This window comes from Strix uralensis, chromosome 6 (assembly GCF_047716275.1).
Source record: "Strix uralensis isolate ZFMK-TIS-50842 chromosome 6, bStrUra1, whole genome shotgun sequence".
Classification (NCBI taxonomy): domain Eukaryota; kingdom Metazoa; phylum Chordata; class Aves; order Strigiformes; family Strigidae; genus Strix; species Strix uralensis.
In genome coordinates, this window is record NC_133977.1 from 15917459 (window position 1) to 15942915 (window position 25457).

The 25457-nt window shown below is 44.6% G+C and overlaps 1 protein-coding gene across 2 annotated transcripts in view; it reads left to right on the top strand.

Moving 5' to 3' along the window:
* PLEKHM3 (pleckstrin homology domain containing M3) overlaps positions 1-25457 on the top strand; it is a 137190-nt gene that overhangs the window by 93932 nt on the left and 17801 nt on the right. The window contains exon 15 of one of the 2 annotated variants that reach the window (XM_074872921.1): positions 23741-23906. In XM_074872921.1, coding sequence (XP_074729022.1) covers positions 23741-23906 — 166 coding nt within the window. Of the gene's footprint in view, positions 1-3725; positions 10380-23740; positions 23907-25457 lie in introns of those variants that run through there. The other variant, XM_074872922.1, reaches the window with a different exon arrangement.

A 25457-nucleotide genomic window follows, 5' to 3' on the forward strand; every position in this document is an offset into this window, starting at 1 on the left:
GGCTTTTCTTTTGTAACTAGTAATGATAGCATTATAATGCCTGTCTGGCTGTGGAGAGCTTTGCCTTGCCTTTTCTCTCTTAACACTTTTCAGTGCAACAGAAATTATTTAGAGGCTTGAATAATTCTCTGCATTTTTCTTACTTTGGTGTTCAAACAAGTAAAACATCCTTAAAACATAAAAACACCCCCTATAGTCTCAACAGAAATTGAGTTTGTCAGGAAAAAGAAAAAGACAGAGAAAACACTGAAACAGAGGGGAAGCTATTTCAGATGCCTTCTTAGAAGACTGAAAGTCTATAGAAAAACAACATGCGATGTTCACCAATTCTTCAAATAATGTTTGAAAAATAGCAAGATGCTGTTAATGTGCAGTATCGCAATATCATTCGTTAAAGAAGGAAACATGAAAGGCCTGAATGGCTATGGGCTCATCAGCTTATTATCAGTGGTGTATAGTAGTCTCACAAAAGATGCAGGGACTTTTTGGCCTCTAGCCAAAGAAGAAATCAAGATTCAGAAATAGTACCTGAACTGTGAATTACCTATGACAACAACAAGAATTAAGGGAAAGACAACTAAGTGCAGTGAACTATTACATGAGCCTTTTGTAGACTACAAAATGTACTTTTTTTTTCTCCAGAGAAATAAAAGCATTGTGGAATACTGAGGCTTGAAAACAACCCTAAAGAAAAACTGTCAAATTCACATATGGAGATAAAATTAGATGTCAGTGTTAAATATGAAGCAATCTGTTTGTAATATTCTAAGGAGTATAATTTGGGTGGGATTTTTGGTATCACTGGAAAATTTCTCACAGTGAGATTAGGAATGGTCGACCTGTTGACATTTCCAGGGTCAGTTAAGACTGTATTTGATATGATGAAAAGCAAAGCTGTAGATGACTTGGGGTAGTATAGCTCCATCACTTTGGGGTAGTATAGCTCCATCACTTTGGGGTAGTATAGCTCCATCACTTTAAAGGAGGGAGTAACTTACCATTAGCACAAAGGCAGAGCAAGATCAGCACTGTCCTGCCGCCCTGGTGACTGAGTTGCTTTAGCAGTGAGGGGATACAAGCATGTAGTGAAGGCCGATCCAGGTATCCTCTCTACCTGTCCCTACGGAGAGCAAGAGGCAGCTTTGTTCTCCAACTCAGAGCACCATTCTTCCAGGCTGCTGCTTTTTTGTCATCTGCATCCTGCAGTTGGGGCTGGGAGTACATCATCCTTCACTGGAGAAAGCAGAAAACAGGTCTTCAGAGCAGCAGTCAGGGGTGGGGGCACCAGAATGGGCCAGCAATGGTCACGATGGCTGCCAGTGCAGTGGACTGTGAGATCCAGGGCTGGCTGTTTGCACTGCCTCTGATTAGTGCTTGATAGTGGGGGGTCCTGGTCCTTCAGCTATCACACCAGCTCTAAAATGTAACAGTGCAGACATTTCTTCTCTCTTGTTTGGTTCTGAGTGATGTGAGAGAACTTTGTTATTTTTTTTCCACTGAGCTTATTTCTGAAAAATGAATTAATATTAAACACCATCAATCTTAGTTTTCTCTACTGATGGCCTTTGACTGGGAGAGCAGTGGCGTCTCCTCTCTCATCCTGCTCCATCCATTTCAGCAGCAATTTCTGATAAGTTTTGTCACCTCCATGTGTGTTGTGGAGAAATACTGAGTGAGCGTAGGGAGTGGCAATGTGAGAGCACAAAATTACACTCCTCATCAATCATTACCCTCTAGCAACTTCCAGGGCACTGCAAATTGCTGACTAACAAGGGAGAATTAGCTTGATAAAATCACCATTAGTGTCAGTTCAGAATGACGTAAAGTTTTAAAGACACTGCTGTCCTCTCTGTCTCTCCCTGATCCATTAGTGTGTCTGTTCACGGAGATCCCAATCCGGCAAAGCACGTAAGCACATGCTTAATTGTAGGTAGATCAGTAATTCCAAGGAAATCACTGGGATATGAGTCTTAAGCATGTGTTTATGTGCTTCACTGGATCAGGGCCATAACACATAGTCTCTGAGCAAAGAAATGATAAATATCTCTGTGTGAGCCAGTTTCTTGATTCAAAACCAGATTTAGACTTACTAGCTGGACTTAGAAATAGGACAGTCAAGTTTTACTGCAAGAGAACATAGAAGTTAGTAGATATGCGGCATTATACTTAGCCTCTTTAACCTTCCTTTTCTTACTTGTTATCTGAGTTTTATCAGTTTATGCTAGCTAGAAATGTGCCCCTCTAAACCTCTGCATACCCTTCTCAAAGCTCTGCAGTTACTCACATTTAGACCATGTTTGGACCTATGCATAGAACTTGAAGTGCAGCCAAATCAGGAACAGTTCTTTAAAAGTTACAGGTGAGATGCAGATGCAGCTAATATAGCTAACAGGTTGTATTAGCTTATGGACTTCTCTCAGCGTTGCCAGACTGCATGCCAAATGCTACAGTTTGCCTTATGGCTTCTCAGTGTTTGGGGTTTGCTTCTTCATGATTTCAATTTTTCTTCACAGTCTTGAAGACAAGAACCTTATTTCTAAGAAAAAAAAAAAAAAAACCACAGCAAAAAAAGCTGAAAGAAAACAAACAAAAAACCCACTAAAGATATAGCAATGGACACTTGGATTCTCATATTGTAATTTGACTACAATAGCTGCAAAAAAGGAAAAGTGCAAGGCATTTCAAGACTTCCCACGGAATCACCAGGGTGACCAGTGCCCCTCATTTGTATTTCAAGTTTGCTCTAAAATTTGATGGTTCGTTGTTTTCATTATTTGGTTATCCAACTGGAATCTAAGACTGTGTACCTCTGACACTGTCATCCTTTTATTTTTTTCATTTGGTTACTAAGCTGTAGTGACTTAACTCATCACTACAGATAGATATTTGCATTGAAAGTCCAAGAATGTCCAACTGTTTAATTGTAGCCCGCTCCATGATCACCAGATGTTTCATTGCTCCACAGCCATCTGGAACTTTATCTGCTGTGACGTTACCTCCATTGTCTCAGAGTGCCCCAAAAGTAATCCAGTCATCTTGTTTGAGCAGTTGATTTGTTCGAAGTCATAATATCACATTTGAGAACAGAATAGCACAGCTTTGAATGCCAGAAGCTATAACTGTGTTGATCTAGTCTGACCTTCCACAGGAGACAGAGCAGAAAATATCACCTACCTCTGTTTCATTTTGTACTTTGTGGAATGACTTCTTCTGCTATTGAAGTGGACTGTACTTTACTCTTTTCAGAACAGCTGACCACTGGAACTCCAATGAGGAAAATGTCATATCTTGGCTGTTGCAAATGCTGAAATATATCTTAATGGAAATGAATATTGTTACTCTTCATTCACAGATCAAAGCAGCAAACTTGTCTTTCATAAAACAAAACTGATGTCTGTTTGGTGATAGACCTGAATGCTAGTTAGTAAGAAGATAAGTATTAATCCTTCTAAAAATTTCTGTCTGTGAAGCAGAAGTGCTGGGACAGATTCTCAGCAACTGCAAATGGATGCAAGTCAGCTTACTTTAGTGGTCCTGAGTAGCTTTACACCAGCAGAGGTGTGGGCAAGCCAGTGTCTTTTGCAACTCCGCTCTTTTGAAACATAGCGCTCTTTCAGCTACCAGAACTGTTTGAAGGAATGTCTACTGCCCACAATCATGTGAAGTCCATTGCATGCTCTGGTCCTATTTTGTCATTCAATTTTGACACTGATTTGTGTTTGCAGGTGTGAAAGCTGTGGTGCTGTCTTCCACTCTGAGTGCAAAGTGAAGGCTGTACCATGCCCCAGGTGTGTGCGTAAAGAATTGCAGAAGAAGCAGAAATCCTTCTGGAGGCAACTGAATATGGACGAAAACTTCGAGGAGTCTTGCAACATGTTTGAATTGTCATATCAGAACACATGAGTTCTTTAAAGCAGTGGCCAGCCTGAAGTGAATCCCTTTCCCAGCTGCCAGCTCAAGCAACTTCTCAGCTTAGCCAGGCAGAAGTCTTTTGCAAAATAATATCTGACCTTTTTCATCTGTGAATAGCAGCTGCCAAAGTGGCCGTAAAGCCTTGTTGGCTTTGAAATACCAATGGCTAAACTGCATTTTGCGTTGAAGTCCAGCTGCTAGCTCTCATACAAAATGTGGTTTACTTGAAATGCTTTAGGTCTAGCTAATTAAGCACCCAACTTTTTCTTTTCCACCTCTGGAGAAGACTTCCTCAAGGCAGAAAATATTTTCTGCCATGACCACATTATTTTTTATGTTGTTCATTTAGAATTGATGAATCATCTACTTATTTATGTGGATTATTTATTTATTATTAGCCTTGGCAGAGGTTCTGGTGAGGTGTTTCACAGAACCCAATAGGCCAGGAATGATTTTAAACCCACCTGCTCCTTCTGATGTGGACACATGGTTCCATTTCCTCATGTTTCCAGAGAGCTATATTTAAAGGATCAGTGCATTTACATATCACTCCTCCCTGAGGAAAGAAAAGTATCTCCCATCAAACCTTATTCAGGGTGCTTGCAAACAGAAGATGCAGAATAATTCCTTCAGCTGTGTTTATAGATTTATAACCACCCCAGTGAACTATTCCATACACAGCTAAGCAGGGACTTGCTACTGTTTTTGTTCAGGCTGCGTATATTGGTTAAGCTCTGTCACCGAAGTCCATTGAGTTTTACGCTGGTTATTCTTGCTCTGTGTGAGGCCATGTCTTCATCTCCAGTAACATGGTGTTGTTTTTTAACGTCCTGCTAGTCTCACGTTTTAAGGCATTTTACATGTTCACATTGGTTTTGTTTTTATTTCGTGAAGTTTACTTCAGATGTTTCTCTAACCTGAAGCTGTTAGAGCGAAAGTCAGGAAAGTGGTCTTGCCCATGTTAGTTAGAAAATACCTCCAAAATTGTGAAATACTAGTTTGCTGTGTTCATGTGCAACTTGTGTCCTGCACCCTCTGCAAGCTCTAAGGGCTTTTATACTTCTGTAGTGGTGGAGAGCGAAGTTCCTCGAGGTATGGTTCTGCTCCACACACCTGGAACACAGGGAAGCGTTAAACATGGTGAATTACATACATTGTGAAAGGGGGGTACATGATGGGTTTAACTGCAGAGGTGTTATGTCATCACTGGCAGTATGTTTAATTCATTGTGGCTTCACCTCCTGTAAGCACTTAGGGATTGTCCTCCCTCCAGTCCACATTCTTAACTCTTTCTCCAGACCCTGCAGTAATATGTGTATTGCATACATATGAAAGCATTCACATATATATATATGCACACACGCATACATCTATATACAGAAAGCAAATATGGTTTCAGGAGAAAAAAGCCAGTCACATGCATGTGTATTTTTCCTCTCCTCTCACGTAGGTTTGTGAAAATGCAGAATACTGATCTTTGCTTCCTATATAATCTGTAGGCTGTTGTATTCAAGGCAGAAAGCAGTCTTGATCATTGAAGCACCTCACTAATTGCTGAAGTATTTTAAATAAAAGGACAGGGTACATCATGCTTACATTAAAAGGGTAGAATGCTACAACAAATTGCCTTGTACTGGAGTATAAGAGGCTTTTTCAGCCTCCAGTCAAAAAAGTAGCTGAATCTGAGCTTTCTCAAATTTGAGTGCAACTACTATATATATAGAAGCATGTTTATATCTGTACACATTAGACAACCAGTGCCTTTCTTTTCCAAAGTCCTTCTCTCAGTGGGATTCTTTGGAAGGAAGTGAGGGTTTTTCCGTGTTCTTGGCAAAGTAGTATAGGGTTCCTCGTATTTAATAAACCTGGGGAATCATGCACCTTTGTCACTGAAATTAATACTTCCCCTACACAGCAGTGTCTCTGTCTCAGCTCACTGTTCCTCATGTGAAATGAGTTGCTTTTGGCTATCATCCTTAACGATACAATCTTCCTTGCAAGTCCATTCCCATGTGAAGAATTCCCTGCATGTTCACAAATGCAAACACTGGGGAAGTATTGTGGAATTAGTCATGCAAACAGGAACTGCAGTGGTACTGGCTGAATAAACAGTACGCTCCCATGTTTTTCAGCATGTGTCACTACAGCTAGTCCTGTGGCAAAGCCAGTAGCTCTGCAAGCATCAGAATCTGGCAGGTACTATTTTGAATTAGCTCTAGACATAATGGTGGGTCATTAAAGAAAAAAAGGTGATGTTTTTCATATCATTATGCTTTAGTATTTGAGATACCTTACAGCACTGATTCATGTCCAGCTTGGTTTAGAGAAGGCTGCTTGTGTACACTGTCAAAAACCTATGGAGTCAAGGAATCAAGGTTCAGACATTGCAAACTGTTAGTTACTTTGACAGATGCCCTGATCTCCAAAGTACCGGTTGTGCGGGTGGTTAGATATTCTTGTTGAATTCTGGAATAACAGCATAGGCAGCATTGGAGTTACTCTGGGTTTGCACAGGTAGTACAGAGCAGTTTCTTTGCTAACAGAGATTTACAGAAAAAAAAGAGTATGATGTCGGCAAAACTGCTGGAATTAGTCATGGGTCTGGAACCACCGCTGTTAGTAAGGACAAAGAGCAAAAGTGTGTTGTTACGATATGCTGGCAGTACCCAAAACTTTATGTAAAAGGATACTGTACAATACAGATCAGATTCATTTCTTTAAAATCCAATGTTGCTGTAAACAAGCCAGTTCCTAAAATGGATACGCATTCATTGATTTCTACTTTGAAAAAGGAAGATAGCTTCTCATGGTGGCTAGAAGAGCAGACTGTAATGTGGAAGATGCTTTCCTCTCAGGGATGCCTAGCTCCTATCCAAAACAAGTTATTCCATACAAATGGGTAAGATAAAGTCTTCTGTCACTGCTTTTCATAAGCATAATGAAAGGCTTGATCCTGCCCTCTGAAGGTGCCCATGCAGTAGAAACAAGCCCTATTCATTTTCTGGAGTGCGTGGCAAAAGAATAAACTGAAACTACTGTTCACATTACTAACTCTCAAAAAGACCCAACTCTAAAAGGAAAGTTTTCCTGGAATAGCAGTCTGCTAGCAGGAGATTCAGCCTGGGGTTCTGTAGGTGGTTTGGGTTTCGGACAACGCTGTACCCTTGTGTGGTTGTCTCTGCTGTGTTCATAGTGCTGCATGCTGGTCCCCACTGCTACTCTTTTCCCATTCTGCAGCCCATAGCCTGCACGTGGCTCAGTTCTGTGGGCTTCTGGGTGGGCATCAGCTGGAAAAGTACCTGGGGTCTTTCCAGATTGCACAACTCTCTCCCCACACACACAGAGGTGAAATTATCTATTAGTATTTCTAGTCTTGTCCTACCCATGCATGATATAAATTTGAACAATAGCATTTCATTGTGAATCAAGAATAAAACGTGCTGTTTGTCTCCTACACAGAGAAGGTGCTTTCATAGCTGACGGAGGAGGAATTGATCTGTACATCCAGTTACTGCTTTTGCTTGTACAGAGCTTGTAATCGGTGTAGAAATAGGGCCCTTCACTGCAGTGGACTATAGCTGGACCCTATATAACTACTTAGAAACTTCCCATCTCAGTTTAGTTAGTCTAAGATTATTTTAATCTAAGACATTGTAGAGATCCTTATTCAAGTCTTTTTTCCTCTTTACCCTTACTCTCTAGCTTTCCTTTAATGGGAAGAAGGACCTACCTAGGGGGTGCAAATTGCAGCTTTTTTAATCAACCTATAAAAAGAGAAATTTGAATCTCTTATGTAGAAATCTTTCTACTGCTTTTTTTTGTCTGTCTTGGATGATGAAAAGTGATGGTTTTGTGATGTGACACAATATTCTGTCTGACACATACCAATATGAGCTCATTGCTGGGGTGATAGGAATTGGCAGTTGTGAGGGTTTCCTAGATAAGTGAGAGAAGGTACTTTTTGGTGAGGAACTTGAGTTTTGCACAATACTCCACAGGCTCTGATGGCACTGTTAGGAGTGAATGATCAGGGTACCTCTAGAGCTCTGCTTGTCAAGACTTCTCTTAATATCAGGATACTGTATGTATTATAATGGATTGATGATGTTGTCCTGAAAGACAAAAAAAAACCAAAACAGTAGAGGATGTCTGTTTACAGCGAAAGGGGGAAGCTGCACAGTTGTATTTTGCTTTTTCCTTGTAGCAACAGAAGCCACTGAGTTTCCCAGGCTTCCCAAGGACATGGCCTGAATTGCAGCCAACTGTTGATATGGATAAAAGAAATGTAATCGAATAATTACCATAATCTTCTCGCTTTTTTTTTTGCTGCTCAGCTGCAAGCCAGTCCCTCCTCTCTCTCACACTGTCTCTATCCCTGTCTTTGCTCACAGTGCTGAGCCTACAGCTAGACTTTGAGCTTCATAGCTCATTGTGTTGCTTTTGAACCAGTCGAGTCTGATCATTCTCTCCTTCGTAATTTGCCTTCCAATTTTCCCTTCCCAGTAGGAGTGCCTTACAGTACTGTATATTAGTGTCTATCTTCCTGTTTTGGATTTCTTGATTGAATCTGCTGTTCGATTAACTTGTAGGCTTAAACTGGAACTCTCCCGTGGCTGCGCATGCTCTTTTGCAGGGACAGCTGAGTAAATCAGTTTGCTTGTTCTGCCCTCATGAAGTGAACTCTATAGGCTGCATATACCAGCTCTGAAGACACCAAGCTGCATCGAAACCCCTCACTTTTGCTCAGTTTGGTGCCTTAAATTTTCAAAAGTGAAGAATTTTGTCAGGAATGCTCTGCCATGATGCAGCATGTTTGGCATTGGAGCTTGAAACCCTTGCTCATGGCAATTTCCATCTTGCTAGGAGTGGTGACTATAAAATTTGTTTATTATCTATGCTTTGAGAGGAAAATATGAAAAAGGATAGCATGGAGATGGCGTTGTTTTTTATTACCTATATTTTGGAGACTAGCTGGGCTTCTGTTCAGCCAGAAATGCAGTTGTGCTTATGTGAGACCTTCAGGACCTGTGCCTATATAATGATGGCAAGCACTGGGCATTAAAACAGGATCAGGTCACATGCAACTTTGCTCTTCCTGGAACCACTGGCTAGTCCACACCACATGGTGAGGGACTCCCATACGGTGCTCCCTACCCGCATGCACAGCTGGGCCCAGTGCTGTGGAAGTGAAGGCATTTCCTCAAAGCTTAATTTTAATGCAGCCTGGTTCCCTGAAGGCTAACCCAGTGAGGGTTTGGTCAGCATTACCTTAGAGAGCGGGTTAACCTGCTTAAATTTTAGCATTATTTGCTAAAGTATGTGGCTGACTCTTGCAGCGTGTGTCAGCCCTGGACACATGTCCAAACTGACTGTGATCTTATAAGTCCACGTTTGACACCAGTAGCAAGAATCCCCTTTGACAACGGCAGCACTGTCGCTGCATTTTAGCAGTGTAGTGAGGAGGCAGCCTGGGTGATAATGTGCAAAGTCCTTCTTTACTTGAAAACCCTGGTGTGCACACACTGGCTTGGGTCATATCTTAAAATCCCAATTTCATCAAATTCCTTAGGGTGGCCATTAATTCAAATCACAAAGATGCCACTTGTGGGCAGCATCAGAGAAATCCAGGCCTGGAAAGCTATCAGCTGTCTAGGACCGAAGTGTATTAGGCCTCATCTACATGCACAAGTGTCAGTAGCTCATTTATTTATTTGTGTCTAATCCACATGTTAAACCAATATAAATTCTTGAATACACAGCGTTGTTTTGGTGAAGAAAGGATTTGTTTCAGTTTTGCTTATGTACTTGTCCGCAAAGTCAATCTTGCTTAAACTAAAGCATGCTTTCAGACTGATTTTTGATGGCATTGATACCTGTAGTATCAGGTTAGCTTATACAAGTCCCTTTTATACCTGAGCTAAGCAAAAGTAAGAATTCATGAGCAAAATATGTGTTTGAAGGGTTTTAAGTGATAAAGGCAGCTTCCAAATCAACTTTAGTTCAGTCGAGGCAGTTAGAAGCTGGGGGAAGCCAAGCGTGAGCAGCAGAGCGCAGTGGCTGATACTGTCCCTGTCAGCCTGGGCTTTCCTTCCCACCAGAGCATGAGCTCACCTGCAGCACTTGCAATGGATTTTAGCGTCACTGGCAGCGCACCCTGAGTTTTTGGAAAAAGCATTACATGTGTGCGTTATTCTGTTAACTTACTGGTAACATCATTGTGTGCATTTCATTGTTCTTGTGTTTACATTGCATTTTTTTACTTTTGACAAGGATTTTTTTAAATTATCTGCAACTACTAGGCAATAGTCTTAATTTATTATTGATGTGTAATAATGTTATAATTTAAATTCAGTGAGTTGAATTGCTTGTTGACACTTGAGCAGGGTTTATTTGGGTTCACTTGTGACAGCATCAGAGCACCAGTCCCTCATGTATAAAGGCAACTCTCAATAAACACTAAAAAAAAAGTTACTCGTCCTTTTTTAATTTGCTTTCTGGTGGGTACTGCACCATGGGTAGGACAAGCTTTGAAATAGTGCTAGTTTCCTTAAAAACGCTTATCTGCTGGTGAAAGTCTTCCAAATTGAAGCAAATTGTGATATTTACTGCTCCTGAGTCTGAGCCAGGAGGTCTCTGGAAATACTGTCAGTGACTGCATCAGGCTTTTTGGGTTTGGATTCCCAGTTAAATCTCTTGGTTTTTTGAAGGCCAAATACCTGAATTTTTAATGGTGCTGACGCCCAATAGCTCCCAGGGGAGCTTATTGGGAGCTGTTGTTGTCAGGCTCCTTTGGATACGGAGCTCCTGGGAGGCATGTGGGAGGAATAGGAAGGCAGCTCCCCACTGCGTGGCTGTCACATGGACCTCTGCTAGAAGAGTCCAAGCTCAGGGCCTTGAATCCTCAGTAAGGGAGGCATCTCCCAGCTGGACTGACGGGACCACTGAAGGGCTGGAAGGGCAAGATTTTGCCCACGTTGTAAGGGCTCTCCAGTGGATGTAGGAGCAGGCACGATTCCTGCTCTTCTGGGCAACTTCTTCCAGTGCACCAGCTGAGGACCTTCTGCAGCTCCCTGGAGCTGTGGGTCTGGTGACTGTAAGGGTTGCAGTGCTGAGCCATGGTGGAGCTCATGGGCCTAAACCTGTGCCTGAGGGCCCCCAGAGAAATGCACACCTAGCCCCATCCTCTCATGGCCTTGAAATAGAAGGATATATCCCCTCCCTCACTGTCCTCTTGCCCCTCCTCAGAAAGACCAGAAGTCTACCAGGAATGTCAATCCTCTTTTCTACAGGAACCTTTGGACTTCATCCCTGTGATGAAATCAGCTACGAGCAAGGAGTTAATGTTTGACTGGGACCACACAAGCCGCACAAAAAAAACATGTGCAAGACCTTCTCTTCCTCCTTATTTGCTTTACAAGGTGAGCAAATTCCGTTATGACATCTCCTTCCCCTTTCACTGCCACCTCCCCGCCTCACTTTGTAAGAGATGGTGGGAAAAAGCATGAACACAGAGCAGAGATGGTGTGGTCTAGGGAGCCCTGGGAGGAGCACTTTGGTTGGGTTTTTTTCTGTCTTTCTGTGGCTGCATTTACACACTTCTTCTCTCCTCCTTGCCCCTTCCCAGCCTCCCTGCTGTGCTCTGTTACAGTGTATGAACCCTCACTGAAATGAGGCTGCTAAAAGGACATACTCCAATATCTGTCATGGGAAGCTTGGGGCTGAAGTTTCAAGCAACGTTTCTTTTGGTTTCAGTCAGGAGCTAACGTGGGGGGATTTTTCTCCCTGATGTACGTTGTCATTACAGGAAAGCTGTGCCCTCCAGTGAAGTGTAACTGCCAATAAAACCTTACATTGGCAGCCCTGTTCTTAACTGATGCACACACACACCCAAAAGCCATGCTTTCTGGGTTGTTCTACTAACCATTTGTGTTAATTTATCATCTAGCCTTTAACACAGCAGGCCACAGAAAATACCAGTCAGACTGTGAATTACAGTGTTCCTTCCAGGTCCCTTGGGAAACAGTAGCCAAGTGGCGTTTGTTTCTGATGCTGAGCAAGGGGGGCAGACTGGCAGCCACAGAGTATCCACCCACCTTGTTCTCTTCATGGTTGACACTCCTTATGCTGGTGGAACAAGTCAGTGTTTTATAACCATATAAGCTTATGTGTTTGGGAATATTAGATCATGGGCAAATCATTACAACTCCTTAGGTCCAACAGCCAGTCTTTTGGATTTCGCACTTTCATGTTCTTGTTGCATGTTAAACGCTTTACAATAGGTTGAGCCAGGAAAGTTGATCATCTCCTCTGGCCAAGTCCCATGAGTGGTATTATGGTTCATACCACCTGAACATGCCAAGCCAAGTTCCAGCTCTTCTCTTAAAGGTCATGACAGTTCATTTTTAAAAAGTTACCCTTCTAGCTCTTAGACCAAAATTAACAGTATTTGGTTTAATGCAGGAAGTTGACTGGTTTTCTAAAACGTGGCAGAACTGGAATGCAGCTCTTCTGGGAATAAGTGACTAAGAGTCCACAAGTTTATGAAGTCCTGAGGACACTGTCTAAAATAAATGAAATGACACAAGCTCCTTGTCCAGAACTGTGCTCAGGCTCAAGAAACAATTTTTTTTCTTTCAGCTTTTCCACCACGTGTATGATACAATCCCGATTACAATACAGCAATAGATTAGCCCAAATGGAGCTAGCTTCCTCCTCCTTTCCTTAGGGATGGAGAGGGACCTTCTGTGTCTGAGGTTTACCATACCTTTTCAGTGAAAGGCACGCTGAGGGCAAACGAAAATATTCTGGGAGTGTGTGTACATAGCTCTGGACTGTCTTTTTAAAATAGTTCTTGTTTAACTAAATACTCTGCAAAATAGTGGTCCCATCTAGAGGCCTGAGTATTACTGCTATGAGAAGGTGGTGAAAAGCATCTCAGATAATCAGGTGTCACAAGTGAAACCAGACAAAGTCTCCAAGGCAAGCAGGAGTAAATTCCAACCATTTTAAGCATAGACAAATATAAAACTTGGCATCGAGGCTGTAAACATGCTAAAAAGTCAGTTCGCAGTTTATAGTAAGTGACTTCTGATTTTCTATAATTGAGTTTGAGGCATTAGCCTCAGATATTAAAAATGAAGTTGTGAGGCTCATCTGGAAAGCAAGAGAAGTCAGAGAAGAGCTTGTGTTAAGGGCTGAACTTTCATTGACTTGAAAGTTCCCAGGTGTTTATCATGTAGGCACAATATGATGGATTTACAGGTGAATAAGGAGGAGTTGTTAGTAAAGTTTTGTTTAAAAATAAGAAAGTGCAAGTTACTGGATCTGTGTAAGAAAGTAATAGATGTAATCAGTGTGCACGGAGTAGTTGAGTCCAAAGTGCTTTCATAGCACTGAAGATTACAAATTAATCTCATTTGTGACTGACACTACAGACAAGTACCTAAAGTGCAGCAACTAAGTCATGAAACATGGTAAGTGTCTCTCCACTGAATTGTGCCTTGCTCTGCAAGTAATCCCATTGATTTCTGAGAGCAGGGGGTACAGACTCCCATGGGAGCAAGGTTAGGGTGGAAAAACTGAGACCCCAGCACCATTCTGTCATCAGACGTTGGCACACAATTTCTTGTGACGCTGGTGGATGTTGTTTGTTGTGTACATATTGCAAAATATCCTCTTCTGGCTTGGACTCTGCACTTCTGAAGAACACTCATCTCTGATTTAACAGACAGCATGATTGATCCTTTAAACAGATACGGGCTCTGCTGACTCCAATGAAAGCTGCAGTTTGTTAAAGAACCAGAGCTGTGCTCTTGGTGTTTAGAGACATGAGTTGTAGCAGTGTATAAAATTGGCAGACTCCTTGTAAAATGCATTTGCACCTAGCACAGAGTTAACGTTGGTGATAACAGGTAAAAGAGAGCAAAAGCATAATAAAATATGGGTCTGTCCTGTAGGTTTTTACACAGTATTGACATTGTAAGCTGTGCTTAGCAATTTATGTCAAGTGTTACTGTGCTGTCATAAAACAATAAAGTACTTCTGTGAAGGGCTTAGGGCAAAGGGGAAGCAGAGAAGTCTTACTGTGTAAGGCCCTCCTCCAGCACCCGTGGTAATCCATGGGAATGTTTCCATAGCTGTTGGCAGGAGCTGTGTGGAGGCCTGCTAGAGGAGGGCGAGCAGAAGTGGCCCGTTTACTATGTTTAGAGCAGGTAACTAGTGATTTTGTCTCAGGGAGGATATTGCCACCACCAAATTTTAGGAGCTTAGTGCAGCTGACAAGTCCACCTTGCACTCAGTGGAGAGAGGTGAGGGTTCCTCCTGGAAGTAGGGATGTATCTGAACTGAATTGTCCTCTGGTGTTTCATGGAAATGCTGACAAGGATCCATAAAAGCTGAGAGATGACATTAAGAAAAATACTGTGCTTGGGGTGGCCATGAGGTGAAAAGGGCAAGAGTCCAGTGTCCCAGGGTTTCTACACAGCATACCCTGGACTCGGCACACTTTCAGCTCTAGGTTGTTTGCAGCTCCACTTTTCCCATTGGGCTCACAGTAGGCTTCCCCTCAACATTTTGGCTGCAGATGCAGCTGAGCTCAGTGTTTATATGTAGTGGACCAAACTGAAATGCCAGTCCCAGTCAGTCAGAGCACCTGGGAGTTTAGATCCAGGCACAGTGCCTGCCTGTCCATGGGCCTGCAGCTCCAGTTTGTCCTCCCTGCTCATCATCTCTGCTCTTCATGAGGTTATGGCAAGATTTCTTCTCCAAGCCATGCTGATACATGTTAGTCTTGCTGCAGAAACATATTGCTCTTCTACTAGAGGTGGTTCCTATGTAGTTGTTCCCTGGTTAGATGCCACTGCAGGGGAAGGTGTTTTCCTGCTTATTTCCAGATGCAGGAGGTAATTCTTTTCCATCAAAGCATTTAACAGAAGTGTTCCCCACCATAGCAATCCCACAACTGTCCTTCAAGGGGTGAGGAGTTACCTGCTTCCTGACCCTGCTCTGGACAATGCTTCTCAAAAATCAGCCAGCTTCAAAAAAGAGAAGCATCTCTGTTGAGAAGGGACATTTCAGAGTCCTTTGTAAATCTGAGTGTTGCTGCCAGCCTGGCTTGCCTTGCTTTCCCTGTCAGGAACCAGAGTGCTTCACACCTTCTGGTCTTCACCTTCTCTGAGGGAGCTGATACATGTTTGAACCTAGGCAACTGGATGAGCCTTCAATGCTTCTTATTTGGAAACATTGCCTGTGCCATTTCCTGTCCCAGATTTTATCTTAAAAGCTAATGAGTAGAGCTGAAATCTGTCCCTCACTTGTCAGATACATCAGCCTCCAAGCTCCAGGGCTAATTTCACACTGGTGCAGCTCTCAGAGTCCATGGGCTCACTCCAGCCAAATCTCTGTGTGAGACTGGGTTCAGTGGCAATAGACAGCCTCTGTCCCATGGCTCCTGACGTCCCTTTCATTCCTCCGAGCCTCAGCTCAGTTGGTGCTTGAGATGTGGCCCAGGTGCGTTCCCTTAGTCCCAACAGCACCACAGGCTCCTACTCCACAGGACCACCACCTACCCCAGCAGAGCCCTGTCAGACACCCTATCCTTGCATCCCACTGTCCTTGTGCAAAAAAAGGGTGTTTTAAGCTCAGTTCAGTAAGAGCTGCGCACTCTCTTTCACATGTGTGCTCAGAGCAGAGTGCTGCAGCACCAGCATACCCTTGGCTTTGTGTCTGATCTTTTCCCATGAATATCTCAGTGGTGTCCTCATCACATGAGCTCTTCAGCCTCTGGGATGGTGAGACAGCCTGGGAGATTGAGATGACCCTTTTAGTTTGCACATCTCTTGCTCTGCATAGCCACCCGTTAAAATTATTCGCTTTACCTTTCTCTGTACGAATTTGGGGCAAACTGCTTGGGACTGGCAGGGACACATGCACGTGGGAGAGACAGGGAGCAGAGCGTGTTTCTCACTCCTCACACTCCTTTTTATTGACCCGCCTCACTGATTGGAAAAGACCCATGTCCCCCCCACGGCCCCCTCTTCCTCCCCAGCAGCACAATTGTCACCGCCAATTAGTGCATTGTTAGGGCACACAATGGCGCTGTGGCCACTGGAATGGGCTGCTTTTGTGTGTCTCCAGTCGGCTGTAGGGGCAGTCAAGATTCATTTAGGGCCTTACACAACACGGACAGAAAATACTATCAGAAAAGCAAAAGGGGAAAAGAAAAAGGGAGAGGGAGGTAGCAAGGGGAGGGGGGGTGAAGTCTGCTATTCAGAGGTTAGCCCAGCCGCATGAAAGGCCCAAGAAGCAGTGCCACATTGAAGACGCCCCTTGGAACACAAAAAGGAAGCAGGGCTTAATAGTAATTAGTGGGCAAACTGCAAAGAGCTCCGTGGCTCTCCAGCGAATTGTTCTGCACTTACTGCCACCACTGCCCCTTCCCCCTTCCCTCCGGATCTGGCCGGGAGGGGAGCAGCTCGGGAGTGGGAATTGGCAGCCCGCCTTTACCCACCACGCTCTGGGGAGGCCTCATCCAGCTCTTCTTTGTGGCAGGTAAATTGTATTTCATTCTCTAAAGCTCATAGCAGATTACAGGAGGTACTTTGCAGCCAGAGCAGGGCACAAGGGTATGGTGGTATGGTTTTGAGATCAGCACTGTGCCCGTGTCAAGGACCTTTAAAGCAGCCCTGTCCCTTTTTGCAGCCTGGCATAACGCACCTTGCAATTGGGCTGTGTTTGTCCATGGCCTGTCCCTCTTCCCCCAGCAGAGCCTTGGAGGTCACTGCTTTTGTTCTCTTCTGCTTCCATTGTTTCCCTCTTTGCTCATAAAATAATCACCTGTACAGGTTTTTATGATCTATTTAGGGAAAGGTCTGATGGCAACTCTGTCAGCTCAGTAGCGGTGAGGAATCTGCTCAGGCCAAAGACCAAACTTTGCTCTTCCTTCTCCACGGAAGTCTGCACAGTGCAAACAGCGCTTGCATCCATCCCTTTCCCCTCATTTCTGTGCCAGCTCTGAGTCATGTCAAGGCCTTCATTGGTACGTACAGAATTTCTTAAAGCGCATTTTGGCCCAGCATGGCTTGGGCTTGTCTTGGGTAGCTGCATTAGTGTGCAGCTGAATATGTTTAATCTCTACTTCTGTAAAGATCAGCTTGTTGCTGTTATCAGTGTCAGCTCATCTCCTGAACTAGGTCTGGTCAGGAGCTTATGTGCCCAACCAAATTAGCTTTATCTCAGGAATATGCCAAGTTAAAAGATCTGTAAAGCAGTTTTGACCTCACATAAATGTGTTTAAGTATTGAGGAGAAATGCAGGGCAACCGGAAATCTGAATAAAATCTGTGGAAGAAAGCTGCAGGGCCTGGTGGTTAGTTTGTTGGCTCTTAGCTAACAGATGTGCATTTCGGCTATCCTTGGACACAGGGGTGCTGGAACAGGTGCTGATCTCAAGCACAACCACACAAACTTAACCTGGGCTCTTGTGGATTCAGCTCAGTATAAATTAGCCCAGACACCAAACTGACCAAATTCAGTAGTCTCTGCTGGCAATGTTTCCAAACTGTAGCACATGAAAATGATACATGTACACATGCACATGTACAGTTCTGGACTGCTGTCTCTCTTCTGGTAGAGGCTGAAAATACCTCCTCATTTCCTCTGTTAGCTATAGGAATAACACTCTCCTCTCTGTAAGATACCAGAGCAAGCTTAGGAAATGCAATTGCTGCTCCAGTACCAGTCTTCTTCCATGACCACAGCCACTCTGTAAGTCTATACAAAATAGGTTTGATTGTATTAGAACAGTGAAAATAAGATTCACAACCAAGACTTTTGGTCCATCCAAAATCCCATCACAAGTTTCACACAAGGCTGAGGGCAGCACAGCAGGCATCAAGGACTCGGCTGGTGTTGCTGGGATGGCTCCCGCAATGCAAACACGATCAGGGAGCTCACAGCGTACGTGTCTCACAGATAGAGCTGGTTGAAGGCACTGTCTCGCAACACAGAACGTGTCTGTCTCTCACCAGCCACAACACGTCCTCTCTCTGCTAATTAGCAACATCCCTGGCAGAGTCTCAGCTGAAAGGATTACACTGTCTTCTCACCTTGTCCTCTCCCTTCCTCCCCCAAAGAGGGATGTTTAGTCCTGTCAGGATGCAGCCTGACTGGCCCAGGTAAGGAATTGGCCTCGTGCCCCTCTAGTCTGCCCCTCTAGCAGAAAGGGGTTTTGTCTCCAGGACAATCAATCTAGTCCTGACTGAATGGACACGCAGCCTTGCATCCCTGCAGTGTAGCGCCGGAGGTTGTCAGCCTAATGTGCTCTAGTGGAACAGAAACAGAGAGCAGCGTCTGCAGCAGGAGCCAGAATGGTCTTTTTCCAGCTCAGGACTTGAAGGGTTGATTTCCCAGCTCTGTATGGCCATAAGGGCAAATCACAGAACTTTTCTATCTGCAAAAGCAGGGAGAATTGCCTGTCCTTTCTCCCACTTTTTGTGTTCCTTGGCTGCTCAGCCTGACAGCTGTTTGTACTGCAGGTATGTTCAGCACCTAGCACAGTGAGGGGCAAATAATGAAGTTGTGTGGTGGAAGCTTGCACAGTAATTTCTCTGACTGCACCCAGTGGGATCCTGTCTGCCTCGTGACAGTGTAATGGCTGGGGTCTGGCAGTGCCAGCCTGTGGGAGGCATGGCTCAGCTGCTCCCTTGTCACAAATAGTGGAACAGTTAGTTTCACTGACATAAGGGCAATACATACAGAAAGTGAATTCTGTTGCAGTTGGACAGACTTATCCGAGCAAAAAGCTGAACCAAGCTACTCCACCATTTCGATGCTATAAGGAAGGTGCTGGCCTGTGTGAACTCCATCTTTGCAGCAGTTGTGCTACCTTTTTTGTCAGCTTGTTGCTTATATAAAATCAGTTTGATTGTATCAGTTTGGTAAAAAGAGCCTGTAAGAGGACTACATGGGGCTACACCTGGTCATCAAAGATTTTTGGCAACCCTGTGCTAGCACTTGTGGAAGGATTGGAAATGTTTTGGAGCACTGTCTTGCATCACCAGGACATATCCCAAGCAGGGTAACATCATTGTGTGCTTGATGGTGCTGCACATGGCAGTGAGGTACAGGATTTCAAGAATGGATTTCTTCTTTTGCCCAGAAAATCTCTTGATGTGCTCCAATTCTGCAACACTCGTCCCTGCTAAAGGTGTTGCTATTTGAGATTGAGCTCTGTGGATCACTTGCATGTGTTCATTCTTCACATCTAACTGATGCCTGAATGTGAGGTTTGCTAGCAATATCCTTTCCAAAATCACTTTGACCTGTGTATTACATTATCCCATGAATGACTTGCAGAAGGAAGTAATCAAAACATGTATAGTTCCAGCTAGTGCTAATTGCCTTTTCATCTGTTTCTGTCACTTTTCACTTGTGTCCAATAAATGTTGGTTATACAGGGATTTAAGTCTGTATTTCAACATAATTTGGTTCACTTGATGTGAATGACATGAATCGCTAAGCCTTAGCTCCAAATATTCCTCCAGCTCCATGTCAAGCACTTCAAGGATGTCAAAAGCAGATAGGGAGAATCTGAAGTGCCTGGTCTTAGCAAGAATGCCTAAAAGGTCAGGGGGAGGACATTGTTTCAGGAGGTCTCTGGCCTTGATACTTACTGGTTCCTGAAAACCTGAAAACACAGCACGTGTGTATTGCATATGAACTTTCTTCTTCTAGGATACTATAGATGAGTATGCATATGGGATAAAGCTTTCAAATGTTGTGTGATTTTTGATTGCCTCTGGTCTTGAGTGGGCAATTTGACATGTCGTAAAGGAATCCAATTTCCAGAGGACAGGTCTATAACAATTTCTGGAAATAAAGATCCCTTAAGGTTCCCTCAAGAGGGTCCAGAATTACTGCATCTGGAAAATCTTGATCGCAGCAGAGGTTAGTGAAGAAAGTCAATCAAAGTGGCTTATGTGGTTGAAACCTATTTTGAGTATGAAACCTCGTATTTTCAGGAAAGGCCAGACTGAACTTGAACTATTGTGAACACAGACTGAAGTTGTTCTTAACAGCAACAGTTGTTGTAATATGTTTTTTACCAATTCAGAGAATTTTAAGGCCAGGAGAGACCACCCATAACTGCAGATGTTCATAGTAATAGCAGTTTCTTTGTAAAGTGCCAGTTCAGCATAGACAGAAAGTTTCTTGGAAACATTTCTATTTTGACTGACCAACTTTCTCTGAAAACTAGGCAGGACCTAAGGGACAAGTGCTCACCAGGCTGATTCCTGGCTAAGTTCTGCCTGGTTTCCCAGCAAGCTCCTGGCACCCCAGGATTTCCGTGTCTCCTGCTCCAGGACATTCCCCATCCTGTGCTCCCAAGGCCTCCCCACGCAGGGGGCTTCTAGGACTTCTCCATGTTGCGACAGGAAACCTCCCAGCTTTTCCTGATGCTGCAGGATTTCTCAGAAGTATGGGCAGCTTGCCCTGTTTGGCACAAACTGGTGTGTTTTGCGTTGTTTTTAATGTTGGAATTTTCCACAAAACAGAAATTGCAAGTTTCAGCCAGCTTCGGTCCAGGCTGCTTGAGTGTTTTCCCCAGGGGATTTTGCACATTGGCCATTACAAACTTGCATGCTAACTCCAAAGTATTTGCTACAACATTTTCAGCTAGAGGTTCCTCTAACCTGTCTCTCTCTTTGCTGGATTAGAAAACTGCTTAGTACTTTCATCCCTGGAAATAAAGTACTGCAACTGTAACAGATATTATTTTAATTTTGGTGTAAAACAACCAAATCAAAACAAGTTTCCAAAGCTTGTGAACTGAGGCAGGGCAGGGAAAGCATTGTGCCAAAGCTGAACTGCTTTGAGCAGTTTCACCCTGAAGGTCTCTCACAGCAAAGGACAAGGCAGAAAAAGGAAATACCGATTTAGAGATGGTGTTGATCAAACCAGCATTGCTCTGAAGATAAAGCAAGTGGTAATTAGTCTATATTATTGTTATTTCACAGAGGGATTTGATAGCTCCCATGTATGAGTTGGGTTTTTTTACTCATGTGGTTAGAGTCAAAGCTGGTGTAAGCCAGCACCGATCTTTGCCAGGCAGTGAAGCTGTGCTCCTTCACACCTGCCGAGGAGCCTGGCCAAGGGTTAGGCTTCTCCAATCTGCACCAGTGTTCAGAACCCAACACTTGCAGTTTTGCATACCAGCCCCCAGTAGGTTACAGGGAAGTGGTGATGATGCCACCTCACGTGCACATAGAGGGTTAGATGTGCCACGGTGGAAACCACACCTTCCTGGCTGTTAAGGTCACCTCTGTTGGACATTCAGATCAGACAGGGCAAAACTCATGTGGTTCGGGGGAAATGTCCTGTTGTCTCACCTGGGAAATGGCCCGAGCTGCTCAGACCACTATAGTGGCGAGCACTGGCCCCTTGGTCAAGCAAAAATCTCAGATTTCACGCTTCAAGGTTGCTCATTTGGCAGCTTTCCTGAGAGCTCAATTCACTTACTTACAGCTATAAACATACAAATGTATGTGCAGTACAATCGCCCTGCTTGGAAATCTCAGTGGAGCAAGGTATTTAACTCTGAAAAATACTTGGAGTAACTTCTTTGCAATATATAGAGCAGCAAGCATTTCAGAAACAATCTGTGTATTTAAACAGTCATTACTGCCTTCTGGGTAAATAACACATGTTTTTAAAATGGTCTCTATACACAATAGACGTTAACACAATAAATCCTAATTGCTCTGAAGGACCCATTAGGCTCTATCAGGTCAATACATGGCAGAGGTTTTTTGAAAGTCACTCACCCTGTTGTTACCTAAGCCACAATTTGAAAGTCCATAAATAAGTATTTGCCCAATGAAGAGTGAGGGCTTTGCCAGGGCCATACTAATTTATCATGTCAACTTCACTATGGGGACTGTTTTCTTTTCAAGGACCCATGTAAAAAAAAAAGAAAAAAGAAAAAAGCACAACGTGATGTGTTTCAAAAACTACGTATCTGAAAAGTTTCTGGCTGCAATATGCCCCACAGGAAAATCAAATGCAAAGTTCACTGCTTCTTCCTTATCTCAGCATCGTGTGAATTGCAGCAAGGAGATCTGAAGATCAGCCGTGGCCGTGGCGCTGGTGGCCAGGCTGTGCCATGGCAGGGACCCTTCCTCATCCCCAGCGACCTTCCTGCACCTTTGCTTTGGGCCAAGGCCCTGATCCTGCCTCTGCCGTCTGCATGTTGTGGTGGTGGCACCTCAGGGCAAGAACACCCCTTCTGTGTACCAACCGTGCCTCTCAGAAAGGGGTCCCAGTCCCCAGGGAGGCCAGCAGAAACTAATTATGTACATTTTATGTGCACTTATGTGTACAAATGTTGTTAAGTAACAATTGATGAGTCCAGCAAGATGAGTTCCAAATGCAGCCACTCTTCCTGATTCTACTTTAGTCTTACTTATTTGAACTTCTGGTAGCGTTTTACAAACTGCAGCACTTGTGTCAGGTCTGTGTCACTGTTAGAACTCAAGTTTTGCATTAATTCACATGGAAGTTGTCTAGTTCCATGTAGCTTGAATATGACTACAGTTTGGCATGGTTTTGTTTTCCTGCAATATGTTAAGGTGTGTAATTGTACAGGTATATATAAAAAAACCCAGTGTTGATGTAGGTTAGGATTTTCAAGGGAGTTTCAGCAAGGCATTCATGGTGAAAAGCATTCAAGTGATTGAAATCTGAATTCCTGTCCCAGCCCACAGCTTTTAAAAGGAAATGCTTGCCCCTGCTGCTGTTGCACTTCGGTAGGATTCAGGTGCCAGGGTTCCCCTGCAGATGCCGGCAGTAATTCTCATTCTGCTCTGCCTGCTCACAAAGGGCTGAGAGCTGCCCTGTCTCCCTGCCTGCCAGGTCCCTCCTGCCTGTGGGGCAGCAAACATCTTGGTCTCTTATATAGGAGCCCCCCTCCAGGTCCAGTTACGTGAGGTGCTTGGTGCCAGGGTTTGCAGTGCTGGCAGCCCATAGCCTTGCGACTCTCAGGTGGGAACGCAAACACTTGCCGTGGGTGGAAGCATGCAACTGTGTCCTGTGTGTAGGGGAAACATCGATCTCCTTTTGTACCAGCACATGGTGGGTCTGCTGTGCTGGAGCTGGCTGCATCATGATGCCAAACATGACGGCTGTCAGTCCCTGCACCCGCCACAGGCAGTAAGGCACAGCCTTGCCAGTCTTGTGCTGCTGCAAACCACCCTGCGGTCCTCAGCAACCCCTCGCTCAAGCAGTTGGTTGTCAGGGGTCACTGCTAATTCGAGCAGCGCCTGAGCTAGCACAGCCTCCAGCTGGGGTGACTGGCAGGCTGCCCACCGGCACCAGCAGCCTGTAGTCACCTGTGCTGGGCCCCCACCGCTCCCTTCCTGGGAGCCGGAGACTCGTCAGCAGTGCAGACAAAACCAGGATTTGCTGCTCCAAGCAAGAAGGGTCGAGGGCCAGGGATGGCGTGCTGGTCCTACAACAAGAGGGGCAGGAGGTTCCTGCCTTGCTTTGGTACAGGCAAAGCCAAGAGCGAGATCATTGCTCCCCGGCATTGTCCCTGCCCAGAGCCTGGCTTGAAAAGCTCTTTGGAAAAGTCTGCTGAGTTCTCTAACAAGGGCAGGGGCAATAGCTAGTCTTTACAAAGGAAGCTCACTTAGCCCTTTTCTAAAGTCTTTTAAAAGTCACAGTATCCTTCACAAAGGCAGTTTATCCAGGTAAACAGTGTAGGCTGACAATACAGCAGTGAAAGAACCAAATACAGAAATATTTACCTCCTTTTTACTTTCTGCTTCTACCAGGAACTGCTGCATCCCAACTGAAAATGCCTCAACGGGTGGAAGGTATGTCCATGAGGACACATATATTGGCAGCCCATGCCCCATATCCCATGGGACGGACCCACAAGCAGGGCCTAGCTGGACTCCCAAGTGGAGCTTCAGGAACACCTCTGCACGTGGATTAAAGGTAAAGTGATTTCCTAACAATTTGTAGAGTTTTTTTAACAACAACAGCAAGTTCTCAGGGGCGGGAAACACTCTCTCTTTTGTCTCCAGGGTTTGGCACAGTAGGTTTTGTGCAGTCACAGCTTCTGTCGCTAATAGTGCTGGATGCACATAAAGCACTGTACTCTTATACAGCACTGTAGAGATGAATAACAAGCCTATCAACTGTACTTGCACTTACACCATATTTAATCCTGTTCTGGTGCTCTGCTGCGTATTCATAGGAAACAGAAGCACAGAGCAAGCCAACAGATGTCTACCTGGCTCTTAATTGGATTTTATGTGTCCCCAGTGTAGCAAATACAGCATTATTTACAGCCAGGCTCTAAGAATTAGATACATCTGGAGGAGTGGCAAAACCTGAACCAGGCTACAAGACTTGATAGATTAACTGAAATGAAGAGCTGCCCCAATTTTCCCTTCTTATCTTCTCCCTTCCCACCTACGTACCTGTTCCCCATTGTGTGTCGAATCAAACCAAGATACTGCCCAAGGGAACGCTTTTAAAAATGAAAAATACTGGCAAAGAGAATTTCTGCTCTTGTGGAGCTTCATCAGCATTTTCTAATTGTACAGCAATGATGATAATAAAAAGCCTGCCCTCTGCTCTCAGCTATAATTTGGATAATCAACTGAAAGCCATAATGAAACTTTCTGTGATTGCTTTCTGCTGGGCTGCTAGTTCACGGAAACTCATTGTTGGGGAGAATTAAGTTATGACTCCTGCTACGCGGATATGCCACTGTGTTCCAAAGGAACACGTGACTTGTAATTCTCTTCCGTGTAGCTTTATTACAGGCAAAGCTTATAGCGTAAAGCGAAGAGGGATAGGGACTTGAGCTTTCTTTGGCCTTTTTTAAGAAAAGTTGTTAAGCATCAAGGTTGTCAGTGCCAAATGATATGCATGCCTAGACTTGGTGGGCTTGTACACACAGAGGATGTCAGAGGTGGTAATGAGGTCTCTGGCCTTAAAATCCCCGAGGACTTTGGTAGCAGCATCAGTGCTCCACCCATAGGTGCAATAGCCACTGGCCACAGAGCGATAGGCGAGCCAGATTTGACCTCTGTGGCGGAAGGCAGGAGCCAAATCGTGCTTTGAGTCTTTGCTTTCTGGGCTCTGGTTGTGGGAGGGGCTACTGTGGGCGCTGGCTGTGGTTCCTCAGCAGCAGGCCCCCGCCTGCGATGCGCTGGGGGTACGTCTCGACTGGCAGATCCAGCGTGGGCTGCGAGTCCTCGGCCCCTACTTGCCCTTCCATCCACATCCACGGAGGAGCGGGGAGCCCCCGTGCAGGGAGCTCCTCCTCGGCCACAGCAGGGGTGCTGCCGTAGCGGGTGCAGCACATGACCCCCAAACGTGGTTTCTGAGCGGGTCTGTTCCCCTGGTTGCCCTGGGCGTGCCGTGGCCATCAGGGCCAGTGGCAGCCGCTGGAGGCCGGGCTGCTCGCCGGGGTGTTTGCTGGCGCGCGGGTGCCCGTTCCTGAGCGCGGCAGGACGGGATCCCCGGCGGCGCTCC